Here is a 12,305-nt window from a genome sequence, read left to right as displayed (position 1 = left end):
GAGGCGGCCGAAAGAGCACAGCAACGGCTATAGTTTGTTTTCCGGCATAAAACAAGCTCTTTCATTACACCGTCGTGGCTGGGCAATGAAAAAATTATGTGCATTGTTCTATTTTTTACTGAATTTTCTTGGAAGTCTTCTTTTGTTAGCGCCCACTCGTCGCTATGCAGCAAAAATAAGCCACTTGGCAATACAATTTCCAGCTTGTGCAAAGGAAACTCATGCTTGAGCCATGCGGACGCTAATTAAAAATGGGCAAGAATGGTTAATGGGCTAATGGGAATGGGTCGTTGCACGAAGTGTTTTATTACATTAGGGGCGCCGCTACCAACCAGCAAGAATACTGTTATTATATTAAATAAACTAATTTGATACATTTTTATTGTCATGTAATAAAATTATAATAAAAAGTAATAGTAAATTTGCAATGGTTAAAAAAATTCTCATCTCAAAATTTTATACATAATTATGTTAATTATTTTATTAAAATTTTGCAATTCAATTTTTTTTAACCATTCTTTAAATAAATCATTATTTATATTTTAAAATCTTTGTTATACTGTTTGATTATAAATATATTAAAATATTGGTGGCATTAGAAATTATTATAAGATGGAATATTAGAAACATAAACTTGTTCGGCGGACCTTTCGTTGTCAGATTAAATTTTGTTAATTACAGTCATTAATTGATTATAATATTAATATTTATTACATCAGCCTAAATTATTTAAAAAATTCTGTCACATTATTTTATATGTCAGATATTCAATCCTATTTTAATTCACAGCTAACCTAATGATAAGGTTCCAGTAGATAAATCTTTCTTGGATCGTAATGATAATCAAGTAAATATTTGATTGCAGTTGATTGATTGCGATTTGTGAGCTCTCAAAAAGTAAAATTTTGTGTTCAATTGGGAGTTTGAAAGAAGATAAACAGCAAATGAAGAGCGCTGCCGTTCTCCTTTTCTCTTCTTTTTACGGAGAAGCTGCCTCATTTCCATCCATTGAATTGTGCCTTCGATTTGCATGCAAAAGACGGCAGGCAGTATAAATCAGACTCGCAGAGAGGCTCCAATCAGTCTGCGCATAAATAATAAAACGGCTTGATCCAACTAATCAGGCGCGAACTCCTTTCCGATCTGGCAGCAACTCAATTATTATCCCGGCAGCTTCCTTTTGCTTTTGCCAAGGGGGAAGAAATAAAAATTAATGGTCACGCACCGGCCCTGATGCCAAAGATTGCAATCGGCCAGCGTAAATAAGGGCAGAGATAAGGGTCGCTCGCATTGATCGTCTTCCTTTTATCGGTTGGGCGCGAGCCAGACTAAAAAGTGAGAAGCCGCGCAAAATCGAGCTGCAGCTTTTCACCACCCAATTCACTATATTAATCGATAATCAATAGCAAAAGAAGCAATGTAAATTATCCGCAGCATGCTACACAGCAAGAGAATTGGTATAATTTCATTTTATCCGCGTGTATGATGAGATGAAATGCAAAGCACTCGGCCATTATCCCGTGTGCACGAGAGCCTTTAATAAAGCCTGCCGCCGCCGTTGAATGGGATTGCGTGGAAGAGGATTTTGTGAATTATACTCTTTTGTCCGCGTTTTTAGGCCAGAAGGCAGAATTTTATTCGGAAATTAATTATGTTTCATTTCCTCATTTCTCATGTTTCACGTAAAAAACGAGGACAACGATTTTCATCACAGACAATAGCCAGGAACGATCCTCATTTTTCAATTCAATATTTTGGATGGCATACTAAGATGTTTTTTATTAAAAATTGCTGGAACATTCCTCAAAGAGCTCATCCAAAGGCTAAAAGCGTGCTATTTTAAGCCATTATTCCACATTTTTAGTAAAAATATATCCTGGAATTTGCAATAATTGCCGCTGTGTTATAATCTTCCCCAATTTGAGTTTTATCTAAAGATATTGCAGTATTCAAAATTTTTGCAAACAACCAATTGCTATTAATAACCAAAGAATATAAAATAGTTTTTCATTACCTTGAAAATCCATTCATTGTTAAATATTTCCAACCATTTATTAAATTATTAGGTTTTTAATTAAGTAATGAATGATTTATTAAATTCCATTCTCAATTCCGTTAGCAATGAAAATGTGCCTTGGATATTTTCCAAGATTCGATTAAACTGTGCACACCAGCCAAGCGACTATTAAAGAGCGATTATTGCCCTTTTATATCCGCAGTCAATTGCTAATTTTCACGCCCATTTTCAGATGTTTCTGCAGTCATTATTTAAATTTCGCGAGCCAGCCAGTTGAAAATCGAGTCTGCTTTGCATTTTCAAAACGCTGCATAATAAGCCCGAGGGGAGCAGCAAAATTTTTTTTGTGTTTCGAATTTTCGCCAGTCACGAGCAATTAAGCCGCCGAGTAAACCCTCGAAAAGTTATACATCTTGTCGACGCTAGTCTGGCGCATAAATTGGTCCTTTGTGGCGCCGGCCGACAAAGTCGCACAGCATTGTCTCCTCTTCTGTTGGTCCATTATTGACGTCATGGTTAGCACGTCGAGTGTAGTTGGCGCGGTGTAAATATAAATGAAAGCAGCGAGCGGTGCTACTACAAACGCTCGCGGCGGTTTATTTGCTCTGGCCGCGGGCCCAACACATCCGATTTATTTTGACACGTCGCGTAAAATACGCCATTCGTTATTTGCCTGGCCATTGTCTGCTTTACGATCCAATCTAGGCAATTAATTCCACTATAATTTGCCGCCGACCGCGAGACTCAATTGGCTGCCAGCGCGTCATCACTTTATGACCAACTCTGGAAATAAATTAATCAAAAATCCAATTACATACTGCCAGCCAGCCACATTTAGCAAACGCGATGTCCTCATTTTGTATCTAATCTGTATCTAATAATAATTTCACTTACAATTAAACATTTCAAACATTACTTTATAATTTAATTTTATAATATAATAAGCACCAGATTAAAGGGGATAAAAAAAATATTTTTTCAATTAACATTTTATTTAAATTTTGTTAATAATTTTTATATTATTTTATTTTCAACAAATATTAAATTTAATATCATGGTTTATTTATTTTTACATCCTCAAATCCTAAACTAGAGAATGACAAATTTATGTAGCATTAAAATTTTATACATCGAGCTTGGCTTAATAATGTTGAGCAATAAACTAAATTTTCATAAAGTTATCGTTGGACCATTCAATTCATTTCAATTCAGTTATTCTCTCACAACAAGTCAAACAAAACAGGCTGTGAATTTTATAAATAAAAAGTTATTCAATATAAATTTTAATGAAGTCAAATTAATTACCATGAATTTGATTAATTTTATTTTGTTTGGAAACCGTGGCACAATATAGTTCTCGTAGCCGCACCTACAACTAAACCTAGATTTATCTTTGGTTTGTATAGACATTGTGTCAGTATTGGAGCACTCGAGGAATGCGCACACAGCAAAATTTTCAGACTGCTGAACGGCTCATAAATCAGCGCTGCGAATATATTTAGCTTAATCGCCGTTTATAAATACGCCGTGAACTCATCAAAGGCAACACAATTGGTGCTCGTTCGCTAAATTTACTCTGCAGAAGCTGCGTGCATTTAGAGCAGAACTCCTGCAAGGAACCGCACACATGTAATTTGACATATGCATGCAAAGGGGCCAGAAATAGCAAGAGTGCACCGCGTGCTGCAGATATCGAATTCGTTAGGGGGCGATTGACCGCTTGCTCCGATTATCAAGCACTAAAATTAGATGTGCATCTCTTCAACCCTGTCTACATAATCGCCAAATAAGAGAGAGCGGACAAATATTGCGCAATGTTTGTGTTCGCTTCACTCAGCTGCGCCTCATCTTCAGGCGGAGAAAGTGGCCCTTTGAGCTGTGCGTGAATATGATGGAGAGCGCTTTATTGGATTAATATCTCATCACTATCCGACGCTCTCTCTCTCTCTTGCCTCGGTGCGCCGTGGTAATCTGATTAAATTGCTCAAATGCTGAATAGAGATGCAACTGCATACCAGAGATTTCTACACAGAACCTTCAGTTGGGACACACATAAGCTGCACGTTTTCAAAATCTATCACATTCATCTTGAAATTGTTATTCGTTTCAGAAGTAAAAAGTGAAAATTGCACAAATCGCATCGTTAGTATAGTATTAATGACTATTCAAAGATGAAGTGAAAAGACTTTATTTTTTTAAGTCGCAAAACAAATTACAAATTGGTTTGTATAAATTTGTAAAGTTAAGTTGAAGTTGTACCCAAATGAGTTTGAATTATCCATTTTGCTTCTTTAACTATTCAGAATTGATTTTTTTATTCTTTAATTTGCTAATAAATAATCATTTATTTGATTTTAATGTTAAGGAAATCAGTTTATATCTCTAAATTATGTATTGAGACATCTGAGACAGCCTTTTAAGGCATAAATTCTCTCATCTAGCTAACTGTGGAGTGCTTTGTCGCTCGAGCAAACCCAGCAGCTTAAATTTGATTGCGCACTCGAATTCAGTTTGCGCAACTGCTGCTATAATTGGATTACATTATTCCGCATTCCCATTAGTTTAGGGATTTCTCTGGGACAAAGTTGCGACTCGGTACTTGCCGTGGGCTCATAATTCGGTTTGTTAATTGATTTGTGAGGCTCGGAAAATTACATTTCGCAGACACGCTTTCAATTCCTTATGAGTTGATTAAATTGTCTTGTTGGGTGAAATTCACTTTGCTGATCAACATTGAAATAAAATTGTGCCAACCAAAGATTTCCGTGTTTAATAGAGATTAGAGGACCAAGAAAATAAGTCCACTTCTGCAGACTTTTTAAAACATTATGATGGTAGTTCAAAACCATATTCTTCTGCTAATCAGTACTCAATCTCGCGCTTTTGATAGATTTTCAACGCCTCTATTTTTATTTCAAATAATACTGTTGATTTACATTTACCCTATAATTATATAATTCCAAATATCAAGACAGTAAAGAAAGAGCGTAGAGACCAAGTAATTTATATTACTATCTATATTCTATCATCTCCTTAACAATTTTGACAGCAAATTTTTATAATAATATATAATAAACATGATACCATTTAGAATTCATTTTAAATCAATGCAATTCCTCAAGTCAGTATTATATCAATTAACTGTCAAGTAAATAATTTAATTTTTCATAAATATAACATAAAATAAGTAAAATTAATTCTCATATTTAAATAACAAATTTAAATGTATTTAAAGCTCTGAATTTAATTAATACATCCCTTCACGTCCCTTAAAAAGCATATTATTATTATTAACTAAAGGTCTAGTCATAAACCGCACAATTTGTCTCCTTGAAACTCAAATGATTATGCTATTTGTCGCACATAACAAACAAGCCGGTTGCATAAGTCGCGGAAATCAAGGAGCTGGCCAAGCAAACAACTCGGCGGTGGCTGAGGTGGAAAATTTATCGCCATGACATCTAGCAAGGTGGCAAAAGTGGCTTGGTAAATAAATTCTCGTCTTTGCTGTCACTTGAAAGCCTATTATGGGCGTCGATGTGTGTTATAGATTGGCCGGGAGCTCTTCTTGCTTTGTGCCGACAGATAACCCCGAAAGTGGGATTTCTGATCAATACACGCACGCAGAGAGGGTCTTTCTCGGCCGCACCGCACAATGCACGCAAACAACTACTTGACTTTTGTGCGAGTAAATTGTGTGCCGTGGCGAGGATTTTCGATTTAATTGGACGCCACCGCGCGTTGCGCCTCCCGCAACTTAATTTCCGAGTTTGCACTCGGCTAATCGGATCAGCCGCGCGTAATTGCGCAAACAAGCCGACGATTTCCAATTACCTTACAATTCCGATTTGTATGGCTTGTGAGTGTTTATTTATAAAAGCAGTGGCGCAACGTGGCGCGGCGAATTTATAATTATTAAGCCGGCTGACAGAATTAAACCGAGACAAAAAGCAGTGAACGTGTCTCGTTTAATTTGGCGCGGCACTGGCCGTTGTCCAACTCTGACGACGACCGAATGCACCCGAATTAAATAACGAGTCCAGCACCAGTAATGAAACGAAAACGCCGGCCAATTAAATTGTTCTGGCTTGGCGGGCGTGCAATTGAGAACAGCCCGCTTCTCAGAAACGGCTCGTCTATAGTTGCTATAATTGCTTACTTAAGCCGGTGACTTTTGCGGAAACAAAATGTAAATGAGGTTCTTGAACCAACGAACTATGAGAGCAAAAAGTTGCTAAAATAATAATCTACGTCCAGTTCATAATATTATAATAAAATGAATTTAAAAAAAAAAGTTTCCTGGTTTGAATTCCTTTTAATATTGATCTACTCTAAGAAATACATTTTCTGGAGATTCCTGGCAAATTAAAAACAATAATGAATATATTATTGAAAACTTGCTACTCTCTTTCTTTTGTCAAACTATTAACAGACATTGATATAATATGAAAGCACAAGAAAAAAATTATTATAAAAGCTATTGAGTTAAAATAGAAAATTTTGTATTTTAGCCTTTTGTGTGGTTAAAATTTTTTAATTATGGCACACTAATTGTCATTATTATCTAAAATAAAAAAATTAAAAATGATTTCAACGTTTTATATTATGCAAATATGAGGGAAGGATTAATATGGCAGCCTGGAAATTATTAACATTAATTTACAACTTTACTGACGTCTAGATTAGGATCGGCACCGTGCGAGCATTAATAATTTACACGTCTCTCTCGCAACTTGTGCAACACGAAACCGTTCTAGAAGGCGCCCCTTCTCACTGACCTGCCCATTCAAGGAGTTTTGAAACCCATTGATCAAAAACGTGGCATTATTAAAATGGCCTGACGCGACACGCGATTGCTCAAACGTCAAAAGCGGCGGCGTTTTCTACAACGTGCAACGAATAAATCGCACACACACACGTCAATACGGCGATCTCTCAATCAAGCAGTGCTTTATTTGAGTGTTTGCATAATCCCGCCGGGGCCCGACTCGTTCACGTAATTAATTAACACTCTGGGAGCGGATCCACCGTTGGCCGATGATGGACGATGACGTGTGCGAGAGGTGTTTGTGACGTTTTTACAGGTGTTTGGTGCACCCGTGCCAGAGCACCAATGACGTCAGTCGCGACTCGAAATACACTCGTTGGCGGACGGCCTGTTTGTGATGAATAAATCTCTTCCCGCCCGCCTGGCAGATGCAACCCGCCAGCCAACACACTCACACACCTACCTTTGTGATTCCGATCAAGCGACTCTGCCAAGTTATGCAAACGGGGCGGAATCGTTGTTGTTGTTGTGAGGGTGGCTTGTGTGAGGGCAAACCACGTGTCATATCCAGACGAAGTTGATAAAAGTATTTTGCTAAAAATTATAAATATATTAAATTTAATTTTCTCCTCATTTTTAGAAAAATTTCAAATTTCAGTGGAATTTTTGAGAAATATTTATTAATTGATTATCACAGAAAACTGTACAGGAAACACGGATTTTCATGGACTGAAAAGAAAAATATTCTAGGAATTATTTGTGTTAATATTAAATTCGCGAATAATAATTACAATATTGTCCTATAAAACAAGGAGGAAGCAAAATACATAATTAAATAACGGAATTATTCTGAGAATAGAAATTTTATAACATAAATCTATTGCTGGCTTTTCTCTCTCGGCTAATTCCCTGATATAATCAGCTTGAAATAGAGAAAGCAATCTGCCCCTCTGTTAAGGGAGCGGTTGCCCTTTGAGAGAGCAAAGAGGGTAATGAAATTTGTACGAGAGCGAGCGGCAGAAGGAGGCAGGTAGCAAGGGAGCGGTTGCATCACGCGGGAATCCCCTCTGCTCATTAATAATTCAGCTTCGCCAACAGGGAAACCGCGATGATGAGTATTATTGGTGTACGGGAACGCCGGGCACTGACGTCAGTGCGGCTCCGAGAAGTGAGAGGGTCGCTCGTTGGCAAGAGATGTGACAATGCAGGAAAGTGGACCACCACTCGTTCTTCTCGCATCTGCCTACCCCTCGCGCGCTAATTGAATCCGGCTATTCAACCTGCCGACTTTTTACCCGACTGCCAAAAACACACACAATTGACGCTTTTTCAATAGGAATCCTTTTGTTCCATCAAAACGCTCAGTCCGCTCTTTTTGTTTTGCCCCTCGGCCAAATTCTCTGTAATTACCATTTCCATGATCACTGAAATTTGACCGGCACGAGCTCGTTTCCTCCCAAATTATACAACATTTGACATTTTGTTCCACTTTCATCTCATTTCACTAAATTTTAAATAAAGAAAAGGTTAATCATTTCTACTGTTTTATTATAAAATGCATTAAAAATTTAAACCGTTTGAACCTCGTTACAAAAAAAGGACAACTGACCCCAAAAGGCGACCTGCAGCCTGCTAGTACTTTAAGAACTTAGGGTTTTGTCGTTTTGTCGTGTCCGAACTAAAACTAAGTGGGAGGAATTCATAAAAAAAAAAATCATTATTCTTTGCAACGAGGTTTGCCCAGTTTCAATTTTTCATGAAAACCACCTCTATTGTTACCATTCAATTTATAAAATGCATCTTTAATTAATATTAAGATTTAAGAAAAATTTAATTTCTCAACTCTAAACATCAGTAATTCTTACTGATAATTCTTACTGATAATTCTTACTCAACAAACTTGTTGTCAGTTTATTACGTTTATTATTTATTATAATCTAAATATGGATTAATAGCTGGTCAAAATTAATTTTATAATTATTGAAGTTTATTTTTGATTAAATTAAAAAAAAATATTGTACATTGCACATCATTTGTAAGAAGTTCATATAGATAATTGCGCCATTGCGGCAAATGTTTATTAATAAATATCTAGCGACGTTTTATAAACTTGAATCCAATAAAGTTTTCAAAAGCTTAACAACAGTATGTGTATTTTAAATTTTTTTAAAATATTTAAGGAAAATGCTATACACTTTAATTATTTAATTTGTTAAGGACTCCTTATTGACATAGTCAAATCAAGTCTTTACAACAATGGTTTGTTAAATTTATATTAATTGCCAAGTAAGGCTTAAATTGTTGTAAAGACTTGATTTGACTATGTCAATAAGGTGTCCTTAACGTTATTTAAATTTAAAATTTATATGTTGTGAATTTTTAGTAATAGTATTTTTAACAATGGAATTAAAAATGCAAATGTAATTTGTTCCAGGCGGATCACTGCTGGCGCGGTGGGCAGTGCCGCGTGCAAGTTGGCTCAGGGGCGGCGGGCAATGGTGACCTTGCAGCCCGCGCGGGCCGCCACCACCGCCTCCGACCAGGACCCCCTGTTGGTGACCACGCCACCCAGCGGGATCATCCCCGACCCCGGGGGCGGCGGCGGTGATGGCGGCTTCGAGGAAATGGTCCTGGTGGAAGGCGTGATCGGCGCCAACGGGGGCAGCATTTCGGCCAAGTGTCGCCGGGGGCGGCTCAGCCTCCGGTGCCGCAGTCCTCGGGGTCCGCCACCCAAGTCTCCGCAGACTCAGAGACGACCCTCGCCCCCAACACTTCTCATCCGCAGCGCCACCGCCGACTGCATGGGGTCGCCGCCGGGGGTGGACACGGTGGTCACCATCACGGACACTGAACAGGTGCAAGTAGCATTGGCCAGCCCTAAACAGATGGGGCAACTCAGGAACACCCCTGACCTCAGGGTGGACTTCTTTTCTGAATTGAAGAATCTGGTAAGTTTTAAGTAAAAATTTATCCTTTATTAATACTTATTTTTAGTTATTCCAACTAAATTAAAAAAAAAGTTCTGCTAAATTTACTATATTTTCTTATTAGAAATTTTCAAGTGGCGTTGACTTGTTCAAATAAACACTGATAGTCTATACAAACGGTCAAGCAATTACATTAGTTTAGCCATTCGTGAAATTGAAATGGTTATACTACTTGAAGTGCCACTCATCGCTCAATTTCGCTGCTCGTTTCCTTGTTGGCACCACTCGGATCAATTAAGTAACAAATCAAGAGGAAAATGACACAATTTGCAGGGGGAGGCTGAGCAGAAGAAGCACCAGGAAAAGGTGGCTGCAGACGCGGCCGGTGAGGGGGAAGTTTTCGCTGAAAACTGTGCAGCGTTGTCCACGAGTGGGGGCCCCGCGGGTTTATATATACCGGCCGGCTCGCCGTGCAGATCACCAAGCAGCGTGGTAGTCACACCGGCAAGCGGGTCGTCTCTCGAACTGCCCAGCAACTCGCCCACTAGCATGAAGCAACCTTTGCAGCAACTGCCCGACGTCGCCAACCAGCTCACCCTCCAGGCACGAGACACCTTTTAGTGCTTCTTACTTAGTTTTGTGCAGTGTGTGCTTTTCAAATAATTAGGAATCATTTGGCTTTGTATTGTTTTTTTTTTCCATTTTTATAAATCATTTTCAGACATCTTTCATTATTTCACAAATAACTTAAAATATTAGTTATTCTTAATTATTTATAATTTGCTCATGAACTAACCTTTAAACAATTATTCATATTTAAAATTTTTATTTACAGCAACTTTATAATTACTGCATGTGTGCACTTTTCTGTAATTTAAATCTCTCAACACAAATTTTAAAGTTATAATTTCTTTATTCCAATCAACTTTTGGTCCTTTTTTAACTTTTATTCTTGTCAATAGTCTCATTAAAATTTGTGTTGAGGAAAACAAAACAATGATTCAAAGTTTTGTAAAAGCTTTAATTTAATTTTTTCCACACTCTCGACTCATTGCAGGAATTGCACGATTTTGATATGCGTTACGGAAGTCCACACCACAGCCGCTCTCAGTCGGTGAAGACGGTGAAGCGTCCCAACTTCCTCAGCCTGCCGCAGCAGAGGTCCAGGGTGGCCTCGATGCCCAACACCGGCAATGAGGAGGAATACTACAGACTGCGGCACTTCAGCATCACCGGAAAGGGAGTGATCAACAGAGGAGACTCGCTCAAGAGCAGGAGGTCCAGAAGCAACACCAGCGTCGCCTCCAGCAACTCCAGCCACACACACAGGTCAGTCACCCCTACTTTCTTCCACAGTGTTTATTTAAACAACGGGTGGGTTTGTTAGTGCGTTGGAAGTAACAAACGGTAAAAATAACTGTCTTCGCTATGAAAGAAAAACTTAAAAGTAATGTATTGTCAGAAACAAATTTTTTTTACTCTTATATTAAAGTATTTTTCAATTAAATAATAAATTTATAATTATTATATTTTCATATTTGGAATTGGAATTGAATTAAAATTAAAAGTACCCAAAATTCAAAATAAAATTCAACAAAGTTGGATGGTACAAACACTGAAACAACTCAAGTGTGGTTTCCATCAGTCAAAAAGTGAACTCTTGGCAGCTACTTCCGCAAACAAAAACAATCCTAATAAATATAGAAAAACTTTGCTTGACACAAACTCTCACGGACACACACTCGGCGAAATTCCCTGAAGTTTCCTCTCTGCATTAGAAACAGAAGACTGGTTGAGAAAGTGTTTGTTGGGCCAACAAAGTTCGCCGGCAGCTATTACGCCGGCACAAAAGTACAGGCAAATCAATCAAAATGATAGAATTGGGCTGTTCGCACTCCACAGGCAGCTCCCTGGCGAAAAACAGTGCAATTTCACACCCAGACGATTTTATTGCCACTCATTCCAGCCTACGGATAGTACGGATTTTTCATTTCAGTCACGCCCGCAATAAAGATATGGAGGGTGAGCAAAAAAACAACAAGAGTCTGGAGCGAAATTCAGTCTCTCTAAACCGAAAATCCGCTATGCTATTAGCCCTAATATTGTATAAATCACTCAGAAATATTAGCCTGTCACTTTTTATTAGGGCAAATTGTAATTTATTGCCGAGTGTGCTGAAAATCAATGCAGCCCGCTCTGCCGCCGCTCGCGTAATAATTTAATCACTTTGCCGACGCAGCCGCCGACGCCCGCGGCTTTGCTCATATTCGCACCTCCATCTTTCATCCGCCAAGATGGAAAACGTAATTATGGCGGAGAGAGAGAGAGAGAGGAAAATGCAACAAAAAGAGTTTCGGTCGGTTTTTCATAAAGCAAAGCTCTCCTTAAAATTTCTAGAATTTCCTCACTCTCGTTACAATTTGTAACTTTTTGCTTTTTCGGAGATTGTTCATCTTGTTAATCAGATTAAGCACCATGTATAAAAACCGCACTCAGCAGCTGCCCTCACAAATTAATACATTTATGGCCGCGAGCAAAAAGTCCATGAGTACGTGCGGAATCCCCTGATTATTTTCCTCCCTCTTTTCGCGTT

At 38.2% G+C, this 12,305-nt stretch overlaps 1 protein-coding gene across 4 annotated transcripts in view; it reads left to right on the top strand.

Annotated features, from left to right (window-relative positions):
- The window catches only part of LOC132202463 (uncharacterized), a 78,699-nt gene that overhangs the window by 50,263 nt on the left and 16,131 nt on the right, over positions 1-12,305 (top strand). For all 4 annotated transcript variants that reach the window (XM_059629397.1, XM_059629395.1, XM_059629399.1 and 1 more), the window contains 3 exons: positions 9,220-9,733; positions 10,046-10,315; positions 10,770-11,041. In XM_059629397.1, the coding sequence (XP_059485380.1) occupies positions 9,281-9,733; positions 10,046-10,315; positions 10,770-11,041 (995 nt within the window). In that variant the 5' untranslated portion in view covers positions 9,220-9,280. The remainder of the gene's footprint in view (positions 1-9,219; positions 9,734-10,045; positions 10,316-10,769; positions 11,042-12,305) is intronic.

This window comes from Neocloeon triangulifer, unplaced genomic scaffold (assembly GCF_031216515.1).
Source record: "Neocloeon triangulifer isolate White Clay Creek 2 clone unplaced genomic scaffold, ASM3121651v1 ptg000015l, whole genome shotgun sequence".
NCBI lineage: Eukaryota > Metazoa > Arthropoda > Insecta > Ephemeroptera > Baetidae > Neocloeon > Neocloeon triangulifer.
The sequence above is the reverse complement of the archived record's forward strand: the minus strand, read 5'-3'. Positions and strand labels throughout refer to the sequence as shown.